The sequence below is a fragment of the Pieris rapae genome, chromosome 5, assembly GCF_905147795.1.
Source record: "Pieris rapae chromosome 5, ilPieRapa1.1, whole genome shotgun sequence".
In the NCBI taxonomy this organism is placed as follows: Eukaryota; Metazoa; Arthropoda; class Insecta; order Lepidoptera; family Pieridae; genus Pieris; species Pieris rapae.
In genome coordinates, this window is record NC_059513.1 from 5,271,379 (window position 1) to 5,292,604 (window position 21,226).

Consider the following 21,226-nt stretch of genomic DNA (forward strand, 5'->3'; position numbering starts at 1 on the left):
TAATATAAATAAAACAAAAATAATTGTCCAAAATATAATTCATACCATACTAATCATTAACTATTGTTACAAACGCATCCATATAACAATTACAGTCTTGTATCTATGGTTCTCAAACCAAAACCTTTATATATAGTATGGTTAATAAGCCACTACGGTCATTTGTTATCTGCATTATATTGATAAAATATTTAAATTAATTAATTTTGTGTAATGTTTTCTATAACGAATGAACTATATATTTCTAAGATAAATAGAAAATTCGTAATTATTAAATAATTAAAACCTTTCCTGAAAAATGTGAAATAGTCAAATAGAATCTGTATTTTTAGACAATTAATGGCAGAATAGATTTTTTTAATCATCTGTCACTACTGACATATGACTGCAACGACATTCTTCGTTTCTTTATTGGCATAAATATTATAGATGAAACCACTGCATTCTAGATAGCGAAAACATATTATCGTAAAATCGAAAAAAAAAATATGTCTAATCTTGCTTTTTGCTCTTCTTTCAATGGAGAAATGCAATAATGCATAAAATATGCAGACAGAGATCTCTTTAAGTTTAATGTGTAAAGATTGGTTTCTCAGCAGAAGAATTGTCTCATCGGCGGCAATGCAGTGGTTGCATCTATAGAGTACTTTATCTAAGGTATCTCTATAGTAAAACCGAGATGTGATATTATGAATAATTATAATAATAATATTATAATAAATAAGCCACAAAGGTAAGGCTTACGCAGTAAGCGCGAGGAACTGGTGGAACACATCAAGTATATGCGGATCCAAGTCTTGAGTGAAGAGCAACGTCTCCAATGTACTACTGTACTTTTGAACTTGCTCGTGATGCTGTAAATAATACTTTGTTAAAACAACAAATCATGTTTTTCGTATACACAAAACAATTATAACATTTATAAGTGCATATGTTGTTATCTAATTATATTATATATATAATATTAATATTTAGAAAATATGAAATTTGGAGGAAAACCTGGGTTTAATTTTTTTATCTTGTACAAAGGATTTTTTTTTATTCGTCAATAGCTTTATAATCGCCAAGCTAGATACTTAGCGAGTTACGTCATCCTGTCCAAATATTTAATAGAAATAACTCACCAACAAAAACACTTGCGTAAGTCGTCCAATAGTACTTGTATACCAATGGGTGAGTGGATCTCTCGCATCCGTGTCTGCTCTCACGAGATGTTCCGAGAGGATCATTATAAATCGCTGGAACACGATCAGGAATAACCTCTTTTGATCTGTGTGACCCATCTCTAGTCTTTCTTCCATACGTTCCACCGCCTAAAAAGAAAAAATGATTTACGAATACTCAAACAGAAATATGGTAATAAAATCTTAAAGCTCATAAAATGACAATGATGAAAATTAGTCTGATCCATGGAGTAAACGAGAAAAAAGTTATGATATTTATTTATTGAGTTTTTTATAGTTCCCATCGATTAACCTGTTATTCAACGAATTTTTTAATGAATTGTATAATATATTTTATACATATATATTGTATGTATAACATCGCATTTTTTATCAACTCCCATCTCAACATCGCATTCCAACATTATTATTATTATTATTTCATCATTTCATTATTATTTCACTCCAGTGAGCTTCCGTCCTGCCTTTCAGGCGATTGACCCCCCCGCGACGGCCCAAGCCGAGGTTCGAGTCTCACAGGAGAGGCCCTTGCGCAAATCGCGGAAAACACCACCCTTTTAGGCTGAGCTAAGCTCGCCAAAACAGCCCGTGCTGCGCTGTAAAGGCCCTTAAGGCCAACAGCGAGATTCCATTAAAAAAATGGTATTTTTGTTTTCCGTCTGTCCGAAGACGTGATTTAAAATTAAACTCACCTCTTCAGTGGGTTTATCTTGATCCTTTTTCTTCTTGCTTCCACTTTCATCTTCAGAGTCCGAACTGCTTGAATCAGCTCTTGCTAATGCTTCCCTTGCCTCTTGCAGTTCTTTGCCTGAAGAGTTTTATTACGATTAATCATTATCAAAAACGTATCTTAAGATACAAACTAGTCTTCCAGGCAGTCAAAACTATCAAACTTGAAGAAAAAATTATTCGACGAATCATGAAGGTATATTTGCGATTTTAAAGAGGCCTACCCTCTTCAACGAGAATTCAATTATACAATTAAAAAACATATAAGCTTTTAAACTTAGGGTTAGTGAAATCACAGAAATTATCAGTTTTTTAAAATAACTATGTTTTTATACTTACTTAGTTTCGACACATGCTTGTTCATCTTATCAATCGTCAAATGCAATATCTCCCAAAGACAGGAGTGTATAAAGTGCGGCGCCATTTCCTTTGAGAAGAGCCAAGTGGCCACGGCACTGCACTCCACTATTTGTGTTTTCAGCATTTTGTCAACGAGCACGCAGACCATCTGCGGATGCTTCTGCCATAGCTCCCAAACATTCCGGAGAACACAAATCTGTGCTTCCTCGGATTCGGCAAGAATCTATTAAATATGTCCGATTCTTTGGATTACACAAATTTCGATCCTATTTAAAAATATGCCATAAAATGAGCTATTAAAGATTTTGTAATTATTTGGAAAATTAAAAAGAAAAATCGCCAGGCATCGCAGGAATGGTGTATTTTCTTAACAAAAGTAACTAATCACAAAAAAAATATAAATAGAATAAATATACAATATTTACGACCTCTTTTAATGACACCTGATTTTCACGTATTTTAATCTTACCTTAAAAACATAATGAAACTTGGATATCGCAGCAAAACTATGAGAAATACTTTTGCTGCCGAGATTGAGTAGGGTCTGCACAAACACGTCTATCTTCAAAGGGTTGTACTGCGACGCGTGGGTTGACGCCGCGTCCCCTTCTCGTAAGGGATTTGGAAGTTCCCGAAGGACGTTCAGGGCTTCCTCAGGGGTACACTTGTTTCGAACACATACAACTAGCTGGTGAGCTGCTTCAGTCCCGGGTAGAGAAGCTGGAAGGACACTTTAGTTTTTAAAGGTAATAAAATCTTGGGGATGCGACTATTAAAGGGTCAGGATAAGTTGGGATAAATAAATTACAGTTTCAAAGGCTAATACTACACATATTGCCTGTTAAGCACAACTATCGAGAGCATTAAGTTAAAAGAGTGTTGATGCCATTTTGTGTTATTAAATAAGTTTACTAGAGCTTAAGGAAAACTGTTATTTTCACGTTCTTATTGCAATTGATCTAAAATAGTATAAAGATGAAAAACAAATAAAAAATGTTCAATTAAATATCTCAGTTACGTACTTATAAAGCAAAATATACCATAATAAAAGATTGATAAGATATAAGAACAATAGTATATACACAATTATACATATTGCAGGTAACCTGAAAACCATCTAAGATAGGCAGAACGTGATTCACGAACGGAAGTTAATTAAGTGTAACGTAGTCATTTATACGACATTACCCTTTAAAATGGACACTAAAATTATCATAGACATGAGATGCAATGTAGGGGCAATGGGGCAAATGAGTTACGTGCAAAGCGAGCAGCGTTGCCCGGCCTATTAATTGGTACGATCTTTTCTTGAAGAACCCAATAATTTCACATAGTGGACACGGGATAAATTGCCTTAAAAACCCACAGTTGCATGTCTTAGAAGTGTCTACATATGGCATACAGTGTCAACGTACGTTAAATGGTAATTGATAATGAAAACACTCATTAACAAACAGTTTCAATATCATAGGTAAAAGAGGTATTGCTAAATTATGAATATAGCCGTTCCGCGTTGCTCGGCTCGCGTCAAAAAAACGGCGAAAAGACCACGAGATGGAAAGTATGCACGCGACGCTTTTCACTCGACGCTCGCGGTTTTCAGCGGACGTTATTTCTCAATTATTGAAACGATTCTAAATATTCCATTTGTACATGATATTTTTTTGTATAAGATTATATTGATAGGGTGGACTAGTGGCTATAGCAATTAAATGAAACGTTAGTAATACTCGTAACATTGTGTTTGCTTATTTAAGAGAAAATATATGGTGCTATAAATAACAACGCACATTAAAAGTAAAGAAAACAATCCAAATTTCAAACGTGCATCATAGACAATTATATGTGGACAGCACCTTTCAACATATATAAGTCAACTTATCACACAAATGACTCGTGGCAGTTTCTACACAACTATTTCTCCGTTTGCCATATCTCCGAAAGTACAAATACTCTTACAGTTGACACTCTAAAAAGGTACTTTTACATATATACTCATGCATTTATATACTTCAAATACGTGTATATAAAAAGCTAGTAAATTTTATATTTACACCAACCTGGAAGTAAACATAATGTAAATAGTAATGCCTGCAAATACAGAGTCTCGAGACCCTTGGTCCGTGGGGTCCTAGCGCATTAAAGCTTTTTAGGGAATTATCAAAAAGGTTAGTCGACATCACAGGAGAACGAAGAGCTGGCATCTCGCACAAAGAATTCGTCTAGCTATTCAAAGGGGGAACGCTGCCAGTATCTTCGGAACCTTGCGTAAAGGGACTCCTTTTAATAATATTTTTTAATAATTTAATTTTAAGGTTAGTTATTAGGTTTAGTTCAAGAAATAGTTTTGCTGTGGACAGTATTCGATTTTCAAATATGGATGACATTTGAAACATCTTGCCACAAGCAAAATTCATCACAATTGTAAAAGTATTGCTTACTCGTACTAGGATATGTTGTAAATAATTAAAATTCTTCAAGAACTAAGTTACTCGTAAACGAATTAATATAACAATCCTAATGCGTCAGCGACCGCGATCTTCTTATAAAGATTTAAACACCATTAAGAAAATTGCACGGAAACGTTTCAACATACGCATTGTATTAGATGTTATCTGGGTATAACAAAGTGCTAATTATGTGCCGAGATGATCACTTGATCCTATAACATGAATAACGCAACTTATAAAACTGAAAGTGACTATTAATTTAATGACAAGTATTCACACTGTTCTTGAATTTTCATAGGAGAGTTGGAGTAAGGCCTTCTTAAAGATTCAGAAATGTGAGAATTGGGTAATGAGGACTTGCAAATATACACGTATGTTATTTGTGTTTTTTTATTAGTATATTATAACTAGCTAAATTTAAGGCTTATATATTTTTAAATAACTGGTCAATTGGCACACAAAATCCAACTATACAATAATAAAACAGATTTCCTCTAAAAACGTAAATTAAGTTATTTAATTAAATCCTAATTTTTACTCTATTTTCGTTTCTTTTTTTAATATTCTTCTGTACAACCTTTTGTGACATCCTTCAACCATAAAAAGACTAAGGTCATACTCTGCAATCCACAATCACTCTATGATTAATTTAAAAAAAACAAAGATGAGATCAATCAAATATCATCTCTAATGAATGTTAAATAAAACAACTATCTATATTCTATCTCACTTCATAAGAGTGAAAATCAAAATAATGCGTCCCGTCACCAAATTGATAAAAAAGGACAGATTATAAATACAAATGCATATCCAACACGCGGGCGTGCTTATAAAGCGTATCAAAAGAATTACTCTTAGACTTACTGTAATTCAGTAGATTTACCGTAAGTGTTTAAGGTATCTTTTATACCTGTCTGACTTGGCATGTTATCTTTATATCACCAAAAAAACATATGCTTCATTTCAAGTCTGTTAGAACTCTTCTATGATGAAAATAACAAATTAAGAATAGTTTGAATTTGTGCTACCGCAGAATCTACTGTAAATTAACGTTTGCAGCGCTGTAGGTTTGCTTTCGCGCTCTGGAGCACTGAAGAGGGGTGATGTTATGCTTTTCGCGCCAGTCCGCTATAGGGTGCGACCGCTGCGCACGCGCAGAAAAAAATCACCAGTGGCAAAGCGAAACCGATCGTGCAGTGAATCAGTGATTAAAGATGCGATCCGCGTTGCTTTGCGTTTTCTTTACACTAATTGTAAGTATAATTTTACCGCTTTCCACACATATTTCAAGAGATATTTCCATTTGGGATTTCTTTGCGAAGCGATTTATTTATACGATAGTTACGTTTATTTAAAAAATTTACAAAAATAACCAGTGACTTTGTAGCATTTTTGATCTCAGATTTCTGCATGGGCTTGATAATAATATGATTTTTTTCTAATAAGCAAATATACCTACTTCTTTATCTCACGTCGTCTACTTTTAACTCTATGGCACAGTTTTGTCACGATATTAAATACAGTGCACAGCCGGGGTTCATACCTACAAGGTTAGGGATGGGAAGCGCACGCTAAAGCCACTAGGCTAATACTGCACTATTTACTTACATATATACATTGTTATTAGGAATTAGTTCACTTAGTCTAGGTATTTTTATTATCTTTATAGTTAATTGTATGAATTGGCCCTAATACAAAACATATTTTCCAAGATTCATTCGATACCCGTTTACTACGATTATACAGTGCCTAGTAAACCTATTACAATTTCCCTGACATCGTTTTCTTTGTTCCTATGACGGGTTTTCTTTATGACCAACATGAAGCAGTTAGGCGTTCCTATTACAACATACGTTATCACCATAGATCACATCTCGATAAAAAGTAAAATAATAGCAAATCACACGGCAATGCTCAATGGTGTATGCAAAAAGATAAGGCGGTGACCTCCGCCGGTATTGTTATAAATTCCCACGATATATGGAGCAATATTTATTATCTACAGTTACATCTCTAGTTTTAATTTTTAGTATAAATGTATGAATTAAGCTATTATTGATTGCATAATCATTCCTTAGTACAAATTTTTCAGTGTTTTAAATACAACGATTTAATGTCATCACATTGATAAAATAGTGTGTTTGTACACTATTTTATCAATGTGATGTGATAGAGATAGATGAGAGGTATATTGGAAAATCTGCGTTAAGTCATTCATATTCTATTTAGAACCGGCACTTTGATGCGTCAAAAAAAATACGATTTAAAATTATTATTATAATATGTCGGCCTAATTGTCCACTACAGTGTCCATTAAGTAATAGATTACCAACATTGCATCATTTATCGCTACATAATAGTACACCAAGGTACTCGTGTAATATTTGCATTCGAAATTTAAAAAAAATCGAATTTAAATTTGGAATAATACGATCACAACTCCAGAAATCAATTTATATAAATTTGTGATTGGAAACTAGCCAGGGTTGTATCTTAGTGCACGCAACACTTGCACGCCATCCGACGCGCACTTTCCCAACTACATTTTACTTTCAAACGCATCCATGTTCTTACCGAACGATAAATAATAATTAACGGTTAATTTATGCGGGTACAATGTAATTTCAATACAATTAACATTCACTAACATTTTTTCAGATACACAAAGAAGGAAGCCAAGTGCGGGGCGATGACTTTAGACCGACACCGATACCCCTGGACGAGTGGCACCCCACCCCACGAGTTGAATCGGCTGGGACACTGCAGGAAATGATAAAAACAGAGTCACCACCCTCCGTAGCTGCAGTACCAGCTTATTACTGGGAGGATGCATTAAGACATAGCGTATATCTCACATTAGTAAGAGACAAAATTGATCAACTCATCGCCCAAGGCGATGTCATTGCACCCAATAATAAACTTGAGCAACCAAAAGAAATTGATGACCACGACTTATGGGAGAAAATAAAGAAAGCCCCCTTCGATAGGCGACAATCCGATGAGGCGAATCCTTTAGGAGACGTTGCCATAGTGGCGAAGGGTCGGCTTTTTGAAAATGAAGAAGGATTCCGGTTCACCGAAGACGATAAATCGCAAGATAATTGTAGTGACGACAGGTGCGCTGAAGGTGTGAAAGCATTTTGGTCAGTTAAACGTGTCCGCCAAAGAGACCAAGAAACTTCTTCTGGTAAATATCACTATGAGTTAACATTCTCGGTTGTATCCCAAATTCCGAAGAAGCAACCAAAGCCATATGAAAATCCAATAAGGACATTTACTGTTCGAGAAACGTCTCCGTCGACAGTTGATTTTCCACAGGAACAGAGAAAATATGAACAATTTCAAACGGCAAGACCTCAAAGAGCAATTTGGTTTCATAAAAACATAGTGCCAATTCCACCTCACAATAGACGACAGCCTTACAGAGGCCTAGATAGAATATTTTCTTCAATATTCTCTAATGACGATGATTCTTCATATGACAAACCACAACCCAAATTCAGAAGTAATTCCGGTTCTTTTCAAACGTATCAATTTTCAAAGAGTGGTCACGCAGGGCCCTCATTAGACCATCATCAACAACCAAAGCCAATTCCTTATCCCTATAAACAGGCTCAACCGTACAAATATATAAGGCCACCTCTCCAGGCTCCACCGGCAGGCCCCTTACAACATCATTATCTTGACTATGAGTCAAGCCCTATTATAAATGGAAATCCTTATCCATCTCATGATTCCCGAATTTCCCCCACTCAATCTGTGAAAACGACGAGACCTGCTATTTTACCTACACCTGTTCCATTAACGCCGCCCCTAAATGAACAAACATTTGATTTAGGAACTCCAATGTTTATCGATAGTGCGGAAAGCTCAAATAATATAACAAGATATGAGATAAATAATTCTTTTAAAAGTCCTACCAAACATAAACCGAGCTTACCAAAAGTAAACTATTTTCCAGAGCATATAAGACCACCGGTGTATAATGCTCCCCCTGGAGTGTTTGTAACAATGGACAAAAAACCTTTTAAACCTTTGCCACCTTTGAAGCACGGTCATAATTCAAAACCCCATAGAGTCAACAAACCTGCTGACTTTAGACCGAGCCCACAAGTTCACGATTCACAATCCCCAAACTCGGATCCATTATTTGAATCAGCATTTAGACCCATAACTGTAAATTACGCCGACAGTAGTACGACAGAAACAGTAGAAGTTACTCAAGTGAAAAAGGGTAACAATAAACAACGAAAAACCAGCTCTAATTCTAAGAAACCAACGAAGAAGCATCACACCGTTAAGAACACGAGACCCGTAACTACGGCAACTCCAGACATTATAACAGCTCAAAGTATATCAGACGAAAATGAAGAAACTTTAGATTGGGCTAACGTTTTGGGTGCTTTTACAAAAACCACACCTATGATCCTTCAAACGGAAAAGCTAATGCCTGTTGAAACCACAACAAGTTTCTTGTTAAATAGCAGTACAACACTTCTTTGGCAAAAGCCTACTACTGTCACAGAGGTACCTTCAGAAACAACAACACCAACAACAACCGCGTTTACAACAATAAGGCCTAAGAAACGCACCCGTCCACCACCAAAATTTACCAAACAAGATAAATTTAAAAAACACAAAAGGATTACTACTGTTTCAACAACTGAAACCACTGAGCACCCAGAGAAAACGATCATAAGAAAGCTGTCAACTGAAGCAACACCTGTTAGCACTACAACAAGGAGTAGTTTTAAATCATTCTGGGACTCTAAAAATAAAACGCACGCAACATCTGCAACTACAACAACCACCTCAACAGCTCGGCCAACCTCCACAAAAATAGTAACTTCAACAAAACAGGCCAGCACAACACCATATACAACATTTGCCCCTAGAGAAACGTCTACGACGCCTAAACCAGAAATAAAACAACCTACGACACCTGTACCAAGAAATATCAATCGTTTTAGGCAATCAACATTATTTTATAAAGGAACCTCTGTCAAACACGACAGATGGTCTTTTAGAAACAATAATTCACAGCCTCAAAACTATAGAAGGACGTCTAATTTCCAAGGTTACGTTACATCTACCACACATGCTACAATACTAAAAGATCAGCAACTCACAAGAGGCAATACCAGTGACCTAGATACTAAGAGTACAACTGAGAAAATCAGTGGTAGCAATTCAGCAGAAAAATTAGGAAGTAATAGCATATTGTCTACGGTGAAACCTGAAGATAATGAAACAGAAAACAGCCAAGAAGAGTCAGAGTATATCTTTGAACATTCCACCAGTGCCACTGACACAAGCAACGATGTAGTAGGTAGTAGTTCAACAGTTGAAAGTATACCGGCACAATTTGAGTCCTCTAAGAACAAAACTAAATGTAGAAAGAAGAAATTGACAACAACAACAATAGAAACCCCCACAGAAAGCTATTCTGAACAGTCAACACCTAAAACTACCACAGAAGACTCAACTGATGACATTTTTGAACAACTTTTCGGATTTAATTTCAACTCAGAGACAAGTACCCCAAAAGACATATCTAAACTAGAGTTATTAGAAGGAGAAAGTTCACATCATGCAAGTTTTTTGAAAGCGGATGATGACCTCACTGATTTTATGGCTGAATTCAACAAGAAGCACAAGCATACAAGTCCGACGACTGCGGATGATTATGACGAAGAGGACGAAGACGAAGACGATGAAGACGATGATGACGATAATGATGATGATGATGACGACGAAGATGATGATGATGATGATGTTCAGCCAAATGTTGATGACAATTCCAGTGAAAATGATAATAAAAACGCTCAAACAGACAATGAGGAAGACAAAGAATCCAGTAGGGATTCGCGGTACGAAAGCTATGACTTAGGCCGTCCCTACAGTTTTCTTGAGTTAATGGCTATGGAGTAAACTGAATAACTCAATATCATTTTAATGCATGTAAAAACTTGCAGTCAACTACAAACAGTCCAGAGCATTTAAATATTCTGTTACGAATCATAATTAAACACTGTTTTCATTTTAGTTGTTGTAGTAATATTTGTAAATATATCATAGTAAGATTAGCATAATTAGTTATCTTATATATATCGAAGAGTAAATTATTTTAAATGAATTATCTGATTTTCTTACCTGCTCCTTCCATAGAATATTTATATATAGGTTCTGCTTTTAAAGGTACAAATGCAGCCAATGTTTCTGGTACCATGTCTTTTATTCTTTGATGGTATGACAACCTGAAATATACATGATTTTGGAATTAAGAAGAGTTCAAATCTCTAACGTAAGCTATAACAGAATGGGGGTTTAGTTCCCTGATGAACCACATATCATCTGACAAAATCAATTGATTTTGTGTGGTGAAGGATTTTGTCAGGTGTCCTTCACCTCGTCCTTTCATGTCATCTGGTACAGTAAACATTTCAAGGGCAACTCAGTACAATTACAATTATTAAGCTTATGCTTACGCTACATTGTTTGAAAGTTCTAATTACCTTTGGCATTTGCTAAGCACCTCTTTGATAAAGCGTGGTTTGGGATGGTCAGGATCAAGCTGTGCACAGCCCTCCCAATCTTCCCAGGACCATCTGTACTGGAAGTTACTCAAGTGATATGAGAACCAATTGACCAACCTTGAATATACAAAAAAATAGTATCTAAGTAAAATATAATAATTATAAAAATTAATATAATTATGTTTCATCAAATTATGTAAAATCAAGAAATTATGGTTTTATTTTTTTGCTGTTAAGTTATTTAGATGACTAGTAAATAAACTTAGTTATTATTCTAAAGTAAACCATATTACAAGATAGTATATTACCTATCAAAACAGGCAACATTCATGCTATCAATCCTCATGAAGAGTATCTCTGTAGCTTGAGCAAGTACCTGTGGCATTGTTGCTGGTTGAAGTTTACACAGTTCAATTAAAATTGACCCATAGCAAATCTCTAAGTATCTTGGCCTTGGTAAATTAAATAACTCTGCAAATATTATTTCAACAATACAGTACTCCAATGGTATCTTAGCTTTGTATGGAAAGCAGAGTAACTGGGCAGCACATTCTTTCCTTTCCAGGTGGTAGGCTTCAATAATATTGTGCAAGTGTTCCTCAATTAAAAAACGTTCAATGGAGTGCACTCCTGGTAATACTGGTCCATCTGGACAGTCAGTGTAATCAAACATGCGAAATATCACACGGGGCATGGGATATGAGTCTCCATCATTGTGCAGAGGAGGCTAGAATATTTATTGGCAAATTTAAAAATCAAAGTAAATTATAAATATTAAATATAACTAGTTACAATAACTAAAGCAATAAGATATTTGTATGTATCTATTTCTTACTTGTAAATGTTAAATTAATTGTTTATCACTACATTATTTGAAAACACTACATGATTTGTCTTAAAGTAAAAAGTGTAAGTCAAGCTCTTACCTGAATAGCAGGAAGAGTATGCTGTAATGCTTCACATAGGATGGAGTCAAAAGCAAGGTATGGTCTAGGAATATGTTTCTCTGACCAATTATCTTGCCTCAACTTTTTAATTTGAGCCCATAAACAATCTAAATACTCTTCTTGTAAGTGTGGCGTGTCTACTGACCATACTTTAAGAGCTGGCCAGTGTTTTTTGCTACGCTTGTTTAAAAAAACTTCTATAGTAACAAGCAGATGGTCAAGCTGCAACTCTTTTTTTTCATATAACTCCCTTCCTACCCATGGCAATGTAGCTAGGACTGCAAACACAAACCAATCTCTTCTGACTTGTGGCACTGAATCATCATTTGCACAATCAACTAATGTTTCTAACAAAGTAAGTAATGATGAAGCAGCCAACACATGACAGTTTACTAAATCTGATATAAATCTCAAACAATATCTGGCTGCATTCCATTTTCCACACTTCAAATTTTCTTTAAAAGTTTTCACAATATAATCAACAAATTCACCACCGAAATTATAATTTTTAGCATTAAGCAGACCAACAAGTGTAGCATAAATAGTACATTTTTCGGGCATTCGGATAGCACATTCTGTGAGAATACGCAATATCTTAACTCTAAAGGTGCTTAGATCAGCTTCCAAGACACTAGCTAAACCTTCGAGATTACTTTCCAAACTTGAACTACTCTTTTCTCCAACTCGAAGAATCAGCGACTCAAGTCTATCCTCAATCTCTTGATTTTCTGAAACGCGACGGCGTTTTCTATGAAGACGTTCTGAAAGAATAGGAATAGGTCACCACATTTAGTAAAGAAACAGTTTTATAACCTAAAATAAAGAATATATTCGTGGCAAACTACCATATCCATCTTCTTCTTCGTGGGGTCTACGCCGATTCATAACGACCCTTTTATTTCTTTAAATGACACCACTTGTAACCGATGACTCAATTATATTTTCAAAGTATAAAGTACCTGTAGCTTAAACTCTTTTAAGAAAATAGGATACAAGTTTCCAAATTACAAAATCAAAATAATGCACAAACTATCGAGTAAGAGTAATGAGTTTTTTTTTTTTTTCCCTTTCTTGGCCTGCACGGTTTGTGCGTCAGCCATGTACAAAAGAGTAATGAGTTAAGAGATATGATATATAGTTAATTTTTGACATATTACTACAGATAATAATTTAGTGTTAACATTTCGTATCGAGATAAAGATGGTAAATGGTAACATTGCGTCAGGACTGAATTATTTGATTTTAGGAACTTATTTGAATTTTGAACTTTGTTCATTGTTGATGTTGTTATCTTTAAAATGATAATCTATCAAAGAAATAAAATGTAAATCATGTTAATAGTAATTCAAGTCAATTGAGTGAAAATTGAATTTTGAGAATTATATGATGTGGAGTTTGCCATTATTTAACTGTCTATAATGTTTGATCACACTTTATCAATCTTACCAGAACCTGTTAGAATCCAATATGAAACTTGGATAGCACCCTTGAATAGGAATATTAAGCACAATGTTCAGGAAGGAGGTATACAAACCAGGTGTGTAGATATTTGACCGTCCCTAGACATCTTTTAACTAATCCTTATGTATTTTTATTTAAAGAAAGATAAATTTTATACTTTTTTCAGGCCATCACAAAGCAATGGATTATGGTGCCAATTTTTACTACCGTCGGTACTCTGCATGTACTTTCTTTTGGAAGAGGTGACACTATTATACAAGATTAGTACTTTTCTCTCTTTGGGCTTGTTGTCCTACTGTTCTCTATTTATTATGTTTCTCTCTCTGTCAAGTCTTGTTGTTAAAGAGCCAGTTTATGGGGGATGCTTAGCTTCAAGTTTTATATCTACATTACTTCTATATGGTGTACTGAAACAGAGTAAGTATGATTAATAACATTTTTAAGAGAATTTAAATAAAGTGTCTGTCTTAAATTTTTTTGACTCAGAATTTAAAACAAGCTTATAAATTTTTTACAAGAAATATAAAATAAAAGAATTTGTTATAAATTTATTCTTGTGAATATAACTTATTGAAATATTTTTCAGATCTGTTGTTTTCCTTCATGGTTTCATCAGCAACTGTTCTATCATTTGTTTGGTTTCTCCGTTATTCCTTTATCAAGCTGCCAAAAACATTTACAATAGGGGAAAGCATTGTAGTCAATCAGAGTGTAACACTGTTCTCAGTTATATGTCTTTTAAATTGCATGCATTCCCCAGAAAGGGATGAAGATATATTTTTTATTTATGCAATTGTCTTTGTAAGTTGTTTCATATATAATATAACATAAACTTGTTTATTAGAACTTTCATAGAACGTAATTTGTTAAAAATATTTATCTACTTAATTAATACTAAAGTCCACATACTACAAGTTAAATCTACAAGAGTTGTAAAACCATTTTTTTTTCTTTGAAGTTTAGTATATTTGACAGTGCTCATACAAGATTTTGACTATAGATATTTATTGAAATATGGAATGAGCCTCTGTAACAATTTAATGAAAAAAAGATAAAGATAAAAGCCAATGTTTACAACTACACCTAAACAAATCTGGTTAGTTCAAATGCCCTGTCCCATTTCAAATACTAAAAAGTAAGTGTGTGTTTTAAGATTTTCTAAATTTTTTGGTATACTGCAATTAATTTTCCAAAATATTGTTACAGACAGTTTTTATAGCAGTCGGATTAATGATTGTGGCTTTACATTCCCTAAATGACACTCTGCAGAATATGAGATCTTTGATACAAATCATAGCAACAGGAGCTACATTAGTATTGATTACACTACACTTTATTATTGGTGTGGATTTTGTAAACAAAATTATGATATTTATATTTTTCACGGGATATAGAGTAAGTTCTTGAGAACAGTTTTTTTATATTGTGTTTGGTTTAACATATATTTTTCTGGATATAGATATCCTTAGAATCGCATTATATTTTTGGTTTGACTACTTCTTAAAAAAAACAACATCACACGGTGGTACCGTGGTACGTGGTGGTGGACATTAACTATGTATTGTTAAATAAGTCAATTATATAGTGTAAAATTGTAAACACCTAACTACTTTAAATTACATATATGAATATATAAACTATCAACATATTTCTATATAGCCTGTAAGGATAATGTGTGTATTTTTGTAATAAATAAATTTAATTCACACTTAAGTAAGTAGTTTTATCTTAGCTGCTTTAGTTTGTACAATATTTTTTTTCTTTCAGAAACAAATTATAACCTTCTGGTTGATGTTAGTTGGTCTATCAATAAGCGCTTTGTCAATACGTACAAAATTGGCAATAAAAGCGACTACGGTGACAAGGAAGACTTTTCACGTATTGGCTTCTCTGGTTTTTCTGTCAGGGATACTCTTTGATATTCAGTTGATGCTTTTAGCGGCTGGATTAGGACTTGGAGCTATTGTATTTGTCGAGGTAAGTTTTCTTGCCAGTAGATATTATAGTACAAAAATAATAGTCGCCGCGATTAGCCATAGTCATAGTCATCATGTCAGAACAATTGGTAATCAATTATTTTTGTAATACTGCGGCATTTAATAGCAAATAGTACCAACGTTTGATAACTGTAATACCGTGTCCGCAAAACTTATTGTATAAAGTATGTATAATTTCTGTATGTAGAAAATTATTTTGGGGCCCTTTTCATTACCCATAGAGAGTGTTTATGGAAGCTAAATTAATATAAAAAAAAAAAAGTTTGGTAAAATTTTCGGAAGCATACAGATTTTAGATGGCTTTCATCTTTTTGCAGGCATTAAGAAAAAGTAAAATAGAACCAGTTACATCTGCATTACAGGCTGCTTTCCTTACATATAGTGATGAAAAGGTATTTCATATTATATAGTTTTTATCATGAATTAATCAATCTAATTTCTATTAGCAGTACATTGTATATTGTGAAATTTTTAATTGTAAAATCTAATTGATCAGCTATTTAACGGTTGTAACCAACGTCGATACCACATTGAATACACCGGTTCTCGTCCGATCACCTAAGTTAAGCAAAGTCGGGCGAGGTTAGTATTTTGATGGGTGACCACCTGCTAATTTTTTTTAACGTCTTTCAGGATTGCGGCACTTTTGCTATGACACCTTTTTATTTATATGTCGGATTAGCGTGTCCCTTAATATTAGTGCCGTCCTACAGCGATGATCATAAACTCGAGCTTCTAAGTGGAGTGTTGTCGATTGGAATTGGAGACACAGCAGCCAGTTGGTTCGGTTCTCGGTTTGGTTTCAATAAGTGGTCAGGTGCTTATTTCATTTTTTCCATATTGTTTAACTATTATTTAGGTTTTTTTTGGGAGAATTATTATTTGTATTTTTATTCATCCTTTAGCATCACAACGGATTAGACTAGGCTTTTAAAAAGTTATTTAAAATATTATTTTTATGCTACTATCTGAAATGATTTTTTTAAATTTAAATGACAACATTAAATCAGGTATTAAAGTTCCTACCATAAATTTTACAATATTTACAGTTAGAATGCATATTTGTGAAGACGCAATAACTTAATTTTTAGTATGGTTTTTTTTTCAGATAGTAACAGAACAATGGAAGGCACCGTATTCAATATATTATCGCAAATAGGAACTGTTTACACCCTTATTATATTTGGTAAGTGTAAATAGATCAATCTTAGATTTGTTAAATATAATAGATTTTAAGAATAGATAAGATTAATAGATTTAAAGTACCTGCAATTTGCATATTGTATAACCAGCTGCCAACTGAAGTATTTCCGAACTAATTCGACTTAGGGTCCTTCAAGAAAAGAGCTTACGGATTCTTAAAAGGCCGGCCTTCTGGCAGTGCGAGTGTCCATGGGCGGCGGTGTAACATAAAAAAAAGAAGAAAAAAATACAATTCTGCAGAAAAAGCAATAACTTTTATTAGGAGACAAATTGTCTTTAGTGTAATATAATAGTAATAGTAGGCAGGCAGGTATTAGCACCCTTCTCCAACATCAAATATACACATATTGTGTTGTCAATAATTGATAGTGTAATAAGTAGGACTACGAAGCGCTGCTCAATTTTTTGTTACTAATCGTTTTGTTAAAAATTTAGGTATTTTTCTATATTAACACCCTCACTTCCATCAGTTAAGTGCACTGTTGGCCTTGTAGCTTCAGCGCGCGACTGTCATACCCGAGACCTCTAATCTACGACAGATTTGAACCCGGGGTTTGCACCAATAAAAATCCTATGTGCGCATCAAACAATTTTTCGTACTGTGAAGGAAAATATCGTGATTCCGGCATGTCTCAAATTCAAAAATCATGTGTCAGACAGAAGACTAAAAAAGCGTTTGGATTTTTAGAAAGTTATTATTGATGTGAAACATCTATAGCCGCACGTAAAACCGATTTCTGGCGTGGCGACGCATGCCGTGGCGACGCGTCGCCACGCTATATGTACAGTCTAAATGCAGTAGTAAATTTCACATTAAAAATATTTAATGAAAATAATGTTTATTCAACAAATAAACATCGTTATCTGGAAAAAAGTCGTAATATTTTATTTTATCATTATATAGTTCCTATCACAATCTGTTCTTTTCTGCTTATTACTTTTACAAAATAATGTCGATGTTTCACATCTGCCAGGCGTCCCGTGACGGCACACATTTTTATACTTACTCCTTTTTTTACAGAGTTGATCAATCCTAAGAATGCTCTGGCACGAACTACGTTTGTGGCCACCGTAACGAGCCTAGTGGAAGCCCAAACCGACCAAGTTGATAACCTGGTTCTGCCTTTAGTCAGTATGGCCGCCTTTCAAATAACACGATTTGTTTTATAACAGAAAAAATGGTGTCTGCGTAGTTTATCTGAAAATTATAAAAATAAATAGTACCAGCAAAATCCCTAGAATTAAATTGGAATAAAATTCCTAATAACACCTAAAATATATTCTTTCTCCTGGAAATGGATAAACCAACTGCAATGAGCATTATTTATATGTTGTGGGAAATCAGTTGAGGTTTTTTTTATATCTCCCTGTCTATATTTTATTTTGGGTTGTTATCTAACAGTTTTATTGTGATTTTTATTTGCCTACTTCGGTAATATTTATAATATTTTTATAAATAAATAAATAAAAATATTTCTAGGCGAACTGGTGTCGTAAACGGTTTTGACTGTACATTGTAGATTTGTCCTTCATCAAACTACGTACGAATTTACGCCATTATTTGCATTCATTAAAGCAGGTCAAGATGTACCAGGAGATAGACTTGGCGTTCGCATTACGCCTTATGTAACATAGAAAGGAATTATATAGTTAGTAATATTTATGCGACTGACTTATGATATTTTAAACATTCCTACTATACCAAAGAGATGTTGTATATTTTAGAAATAATTCATTGTTTTGTATTTAATAAAAAACAATACATAAGTTGGAATCATTTATTTACAATTATTTTATTTCAGCTTTAATTTCGTCCTTAATTTCTAATTTAATTATTTTTGTCTTGTCCTCTGAGATACCATCAATTTTATTTTTTATAAGAATTCGTTTTTTCTTAACTCCTTTACATTTAGTTTTATATTTTTTTTCTAGAGCAATTATATCCTTTCTATTTATAGTCCAGTCAATTATGGAATGTTCTGCTAATTTTATTAAATTATCTTGTTCATTATAAGTGGGGATAGCAATATTCAAGATCTTCATAACACTCTCTAAAACTTCATCTACATAGTAATTAATTACTAAATCGGCTTTGTTATCCTGAAAAAAATTACAAGTATAAGGGAGGTATAGTAAACTCCAAAAGAGTTAGAACTGACTTAGTCCAGTGAAGTAGAATTAATAAACACTTTGGAATTCATTTTATTTGTTAAATTTAAAAAAAATATTTTTAGTTAGCGTTAAGCTTACAATGCAGTAAACAATACTTACATGTTTTGTTGGCTGCAGGTTGCAAATAACTAGTTTTCCCCCATACTTCACCGTCTCTAATGGCAAATTACCACTGGGAACAATCTGTAGTGTTGTCCCCAAACAAATGCTTAAATCTGCAATGCTGTCAAGGGACTAAATGTAATACTATAAACAATATTAAGTTATAAGAACATTACACGGTTTTAGCAACTAAAAGTTATTCTAGTAATATATGTAGTTAACGACACTTAAAATAGACTTCTCCGTCTTGGTATTTTATATTACCTTGAGTGCAACTCGGCAGCTAAGAGATCATTTTCAGGTAAACTGTGCTCCCAGTCTAACACAGCATCATACAAGCGTCCACGACAAGAGCGACCCCCTATATGAGCTGCCGCACAGGGCACGCCACTACATTTCTTGCCTACAGTTTCCACTGGTGTGTTACGAACATACTGTCTGTAATTCAAAGAGAATATTTAATGACTAGATTATAATATAAAGAATGGAAGCTGAGATCTAGACATTTGAAAATCAAGTGCTTTCATTTTAATCTGAAACTTGCAATGTCCCAGGGTTCACTCACGTAGATTTAGATCGATCCTTGATTATGATAAATTGTAAAAAATTAAAACAAAAATTCAAAATGCAAAACTTTCTTATAGCCAACATACAATCAACTATGACGAAAACATTATTTTTGTAGATAATGATACATTGTATAGTAATGTACTTTTTTTTTCTTATTATCAATAGCTTCAACAGCATGTGTTGATAACAAATTTTATATATTTTTTTCACAACTTAGTTATATTATTGTATTTTTATTAGGGATGCCAATTTTTTTTTAAATGTAACAGCCTTTGTCAGTCAGTGAAAATGCAGCTTTCTAATGGTGAAAAAAAATTGAAATTGGTCCAGTAGCTTTTGAACAACATTACAAAACATACAAAGAAAACAAACATTTCATCTTTATAATATTAAATATGTATATTGAAATTATTTATAATAATTTTGCAATCAAACATTAACAAAAGTTATATATTTATTTGTTTATAGAATACAATAATATGTTATATTCACCTCTTACAGAGATTACACTCATCCACAAACATATTTCCATGAAGTTCAGCCAAATATTTCCTGGATAAGCCTGACTTTAAATGCAAGCCATCTATGTTTTGACTTACAATATACTGTACTATATTACTTTCAACTAATTTCTTTAATATCATGTGGGTTTTAGTTGGTTTAGCATCAGCAAATGATACATTAATATTGGGTCTCTTTCCATCTCTCTCAAGAGTCCATACACCATTTGGGCCCCTAAAATATTTCAAATTGAAAATACTATGACAGACTAAGTATTCTAAATTGATTAAAAAGTAATATACCTAAAATCAGGTATCCCTGCTGATGTACTAATGCCAGCTCCTGTGTGAATAACTATATGTTTACTATCCTTTATCAAATCGGCTAATATCTGATTTTTTTCTCTCAATTTTTCAGCCGAGTCAAATTTCTGGAATTTTACATGTTCTGCATATCAAGTCTGTCTCACCGGTTATTATTATTATTTGCTATTAGATATCTTATATATAAAAAGGAGAATTTATTACTTTGTTAAATACGTAACTTTAGAAAAATTTGAAAATATAACTGGAACCATACCTCTGGAACACCAAGTACTCCTTTGTCATCATATGGTGATAATCCGTCAGCATAGTTGCATGACATTTTAAGACTTTTTAAGCTTTACTGGAGAAAACTTGTTTACAAAAACATTTGTGTATTGATTATTGAATGTTGAATTAAATTCGATACATTTTATCATAGAGCACGGTATACATAATACAGTTAGACAGAGTATACACCAATTACCAGTATCAAAAATAATATCTGTGGTAGAAATTGCAATTATGTAGATGAAAGCTGTGACAAGGGTCTGTTAACTGTTTATTGATTTAATTAAACCAATAAAAAAACAAATTAATTAAAATTTCCGATGATCGAATTTTATAAAATAGGTTGAAATATAATAATATGGTTTTCGTTACGAATTGATTCCTTTTTCTTCTCATGTCATTTAACATAGATTTCCTATTA

At 33.5% G+C, this 21,226-nt stretch overlaps 3 protein-coding genes and 1 pseudogene across 4 annotated transcripts; 2 read left to right on the top strand and 2 right to left on the bottom strand.

The window, feature by feature from the left end:
• Nucleotides 1-20: 20 nt before the first annotated feature.
• On the bottom strand, nt 21-13,261 carry LOC111003175 (nuclear cap-binding protein subunit 1). The gene is made up of 10 exons (XM_022273561.2): nt 13,052-13,261; nt 12,186-12,967; nt 11,568-11,986; nt 11,239-11,376; nt 10,877-10,980; nt 2,743-2,993; nt 2,253-2,496; nt 1,877-1,992; nt 1,125-1,313; nt 21-854 (listed from the first exon to the last, which is right to left on the bottom strand). The coding sequence occupies exons 1-10, from the start codon at nt 13,089-13,091 to the stop codon at nt 741-743; spliced, it is 2,397 nt and encodes a 798-aa protein (XP_022129253.1). The 5' UTR covers nt 13,092-13,261; the 3' UTR covers nt 21-740.
• A 181-nt stretch (nt 13,262-13,442) lies between these two features.
• Nucleotides 13,443-18,136, top strand: LOC111003183 (dolichol kinase). Of its 2 annotated transcripts, XM_045628383.1 has the most exons (9): nt 13,443-13,743; nt 13,834-14,084; nt 14,254-14,468; nt 14,874-15,062; nt 15,435-15,644; nt 15,982-16,056; nt 16,298-16,481; nt 16,773-16,850; nt 17,889-18,136. In XM_045628383.1, the coding sequence occupies exons 1-9, from the start codon at nt 13,625-13,627 to the stop codon at nt 18,035-18,037; spliced, it is 1,470 nt and encodes a 489-aa protein (XP_045484339.1). In that variant the 5' UTR covers nt 13,443-13,624; the 3' UTR covers nt 18,038-18,136. The 2 variants fall into 2 exon arrangements, with proteins under 2 accessions (XP_045484339.1, XP_045484340.1); XM_045628384.1 differs by lacking the exons at nt 13,443-13,743; nt 13,834-14,084; nt 14,254-14,468 and adding an exon at nt 14,635-14,802.
• LOC123689254 lies at nt 16,177-16,295 on the top strand (annotated as a pseudogene).
• A 519-nt stretch (nt 18,137-18,655) lies between the features above and the next one.
• On the bottom strand, nt 18,656-20,996 carry LOC111003182 (NAD-dependent protein deacetylase Sirt6). The gene is made up of 6 exons (XM_022273576.2): nt 20,792-20,996; nt 20,515-20,642; nt 20,204-20,446; nt 19,406-19,579; nt 19,139-19,262; nt 18,656-18,967 (listed from the first exon to the last, which is right to left on the bottom strand). Exons 1-6 carry the CDS (start codon nt 20,855-20,857, stop codon nt 18,656-18,658), a joined length of 1,047 nt encoding a protein of 348 aa, XP_022129268.2. The 5' UTR covers nt 20,858-20,996.
• Nucleotides 20,997-21,226: the final 230 nt, after the last annotated feature.

Coding starts and splice junctions, on each gene's coding strand:
- LOC111003175 (XM_022273561.2), bottom strand. CDS start 13,091: ATGAATCGGCGTAGACCCCACGAAGAAGAAGATGGATATG. Junction 12,968..13,051: donor CGAAGAAGAAGATGGATATG/GTAGTTTGCCAC, acceptor CTATTCTTTCAG/AACGTCTTCATAGAAAACGC. Junction 1,993..2,252: donor CAAGCATGTGTCGAAACTAA/GTAAGTATAAAA, acceptor AAAACTCTTCAG/GCAAAGAACTGCAAGAGGCA.
- LOC111003183 (XM_045628383.1), top strand. CDS start 13,625: ATGTTTGATCACACTTTATCAATCTTACCAGAACCTGTTAGAATCCAA. Junction 13,744..13,833: donor GAAGGAGGTATACAAACCAG/GTGTGTAGATAT, acceptor TACTTTTTTCAG/GCCATCACAAAGCAATGGAT. Junction 16,851..17,888: donor TTACACCCTTATTATATTTG/GTAAGTGTAAAT, acceptor CTTTTTTTACAG/AGTTGATCAATCCTAAGAAT.
- LOC111003182 (XM_022273576.2), bottom strand. CDS start 20,857: ATGTCATGCAACTATGCTGACGGATTATCACCATATGATGACAAAGGA. Junction 20,643..20,791: donor GAGTACTTGGTGTTCCAGAG/GTATGGTTCCAG, acceptor GTAAAATTCCAG/AAATTTGACTCGGCTGAAAA. Junction 19,263..19,405: donor GCTGCCGAGTTGCACTCAAG/GTAATATAAAAT, acceptor GTCCCTTGACAG/CATTGCAGATTTAAGCATTT.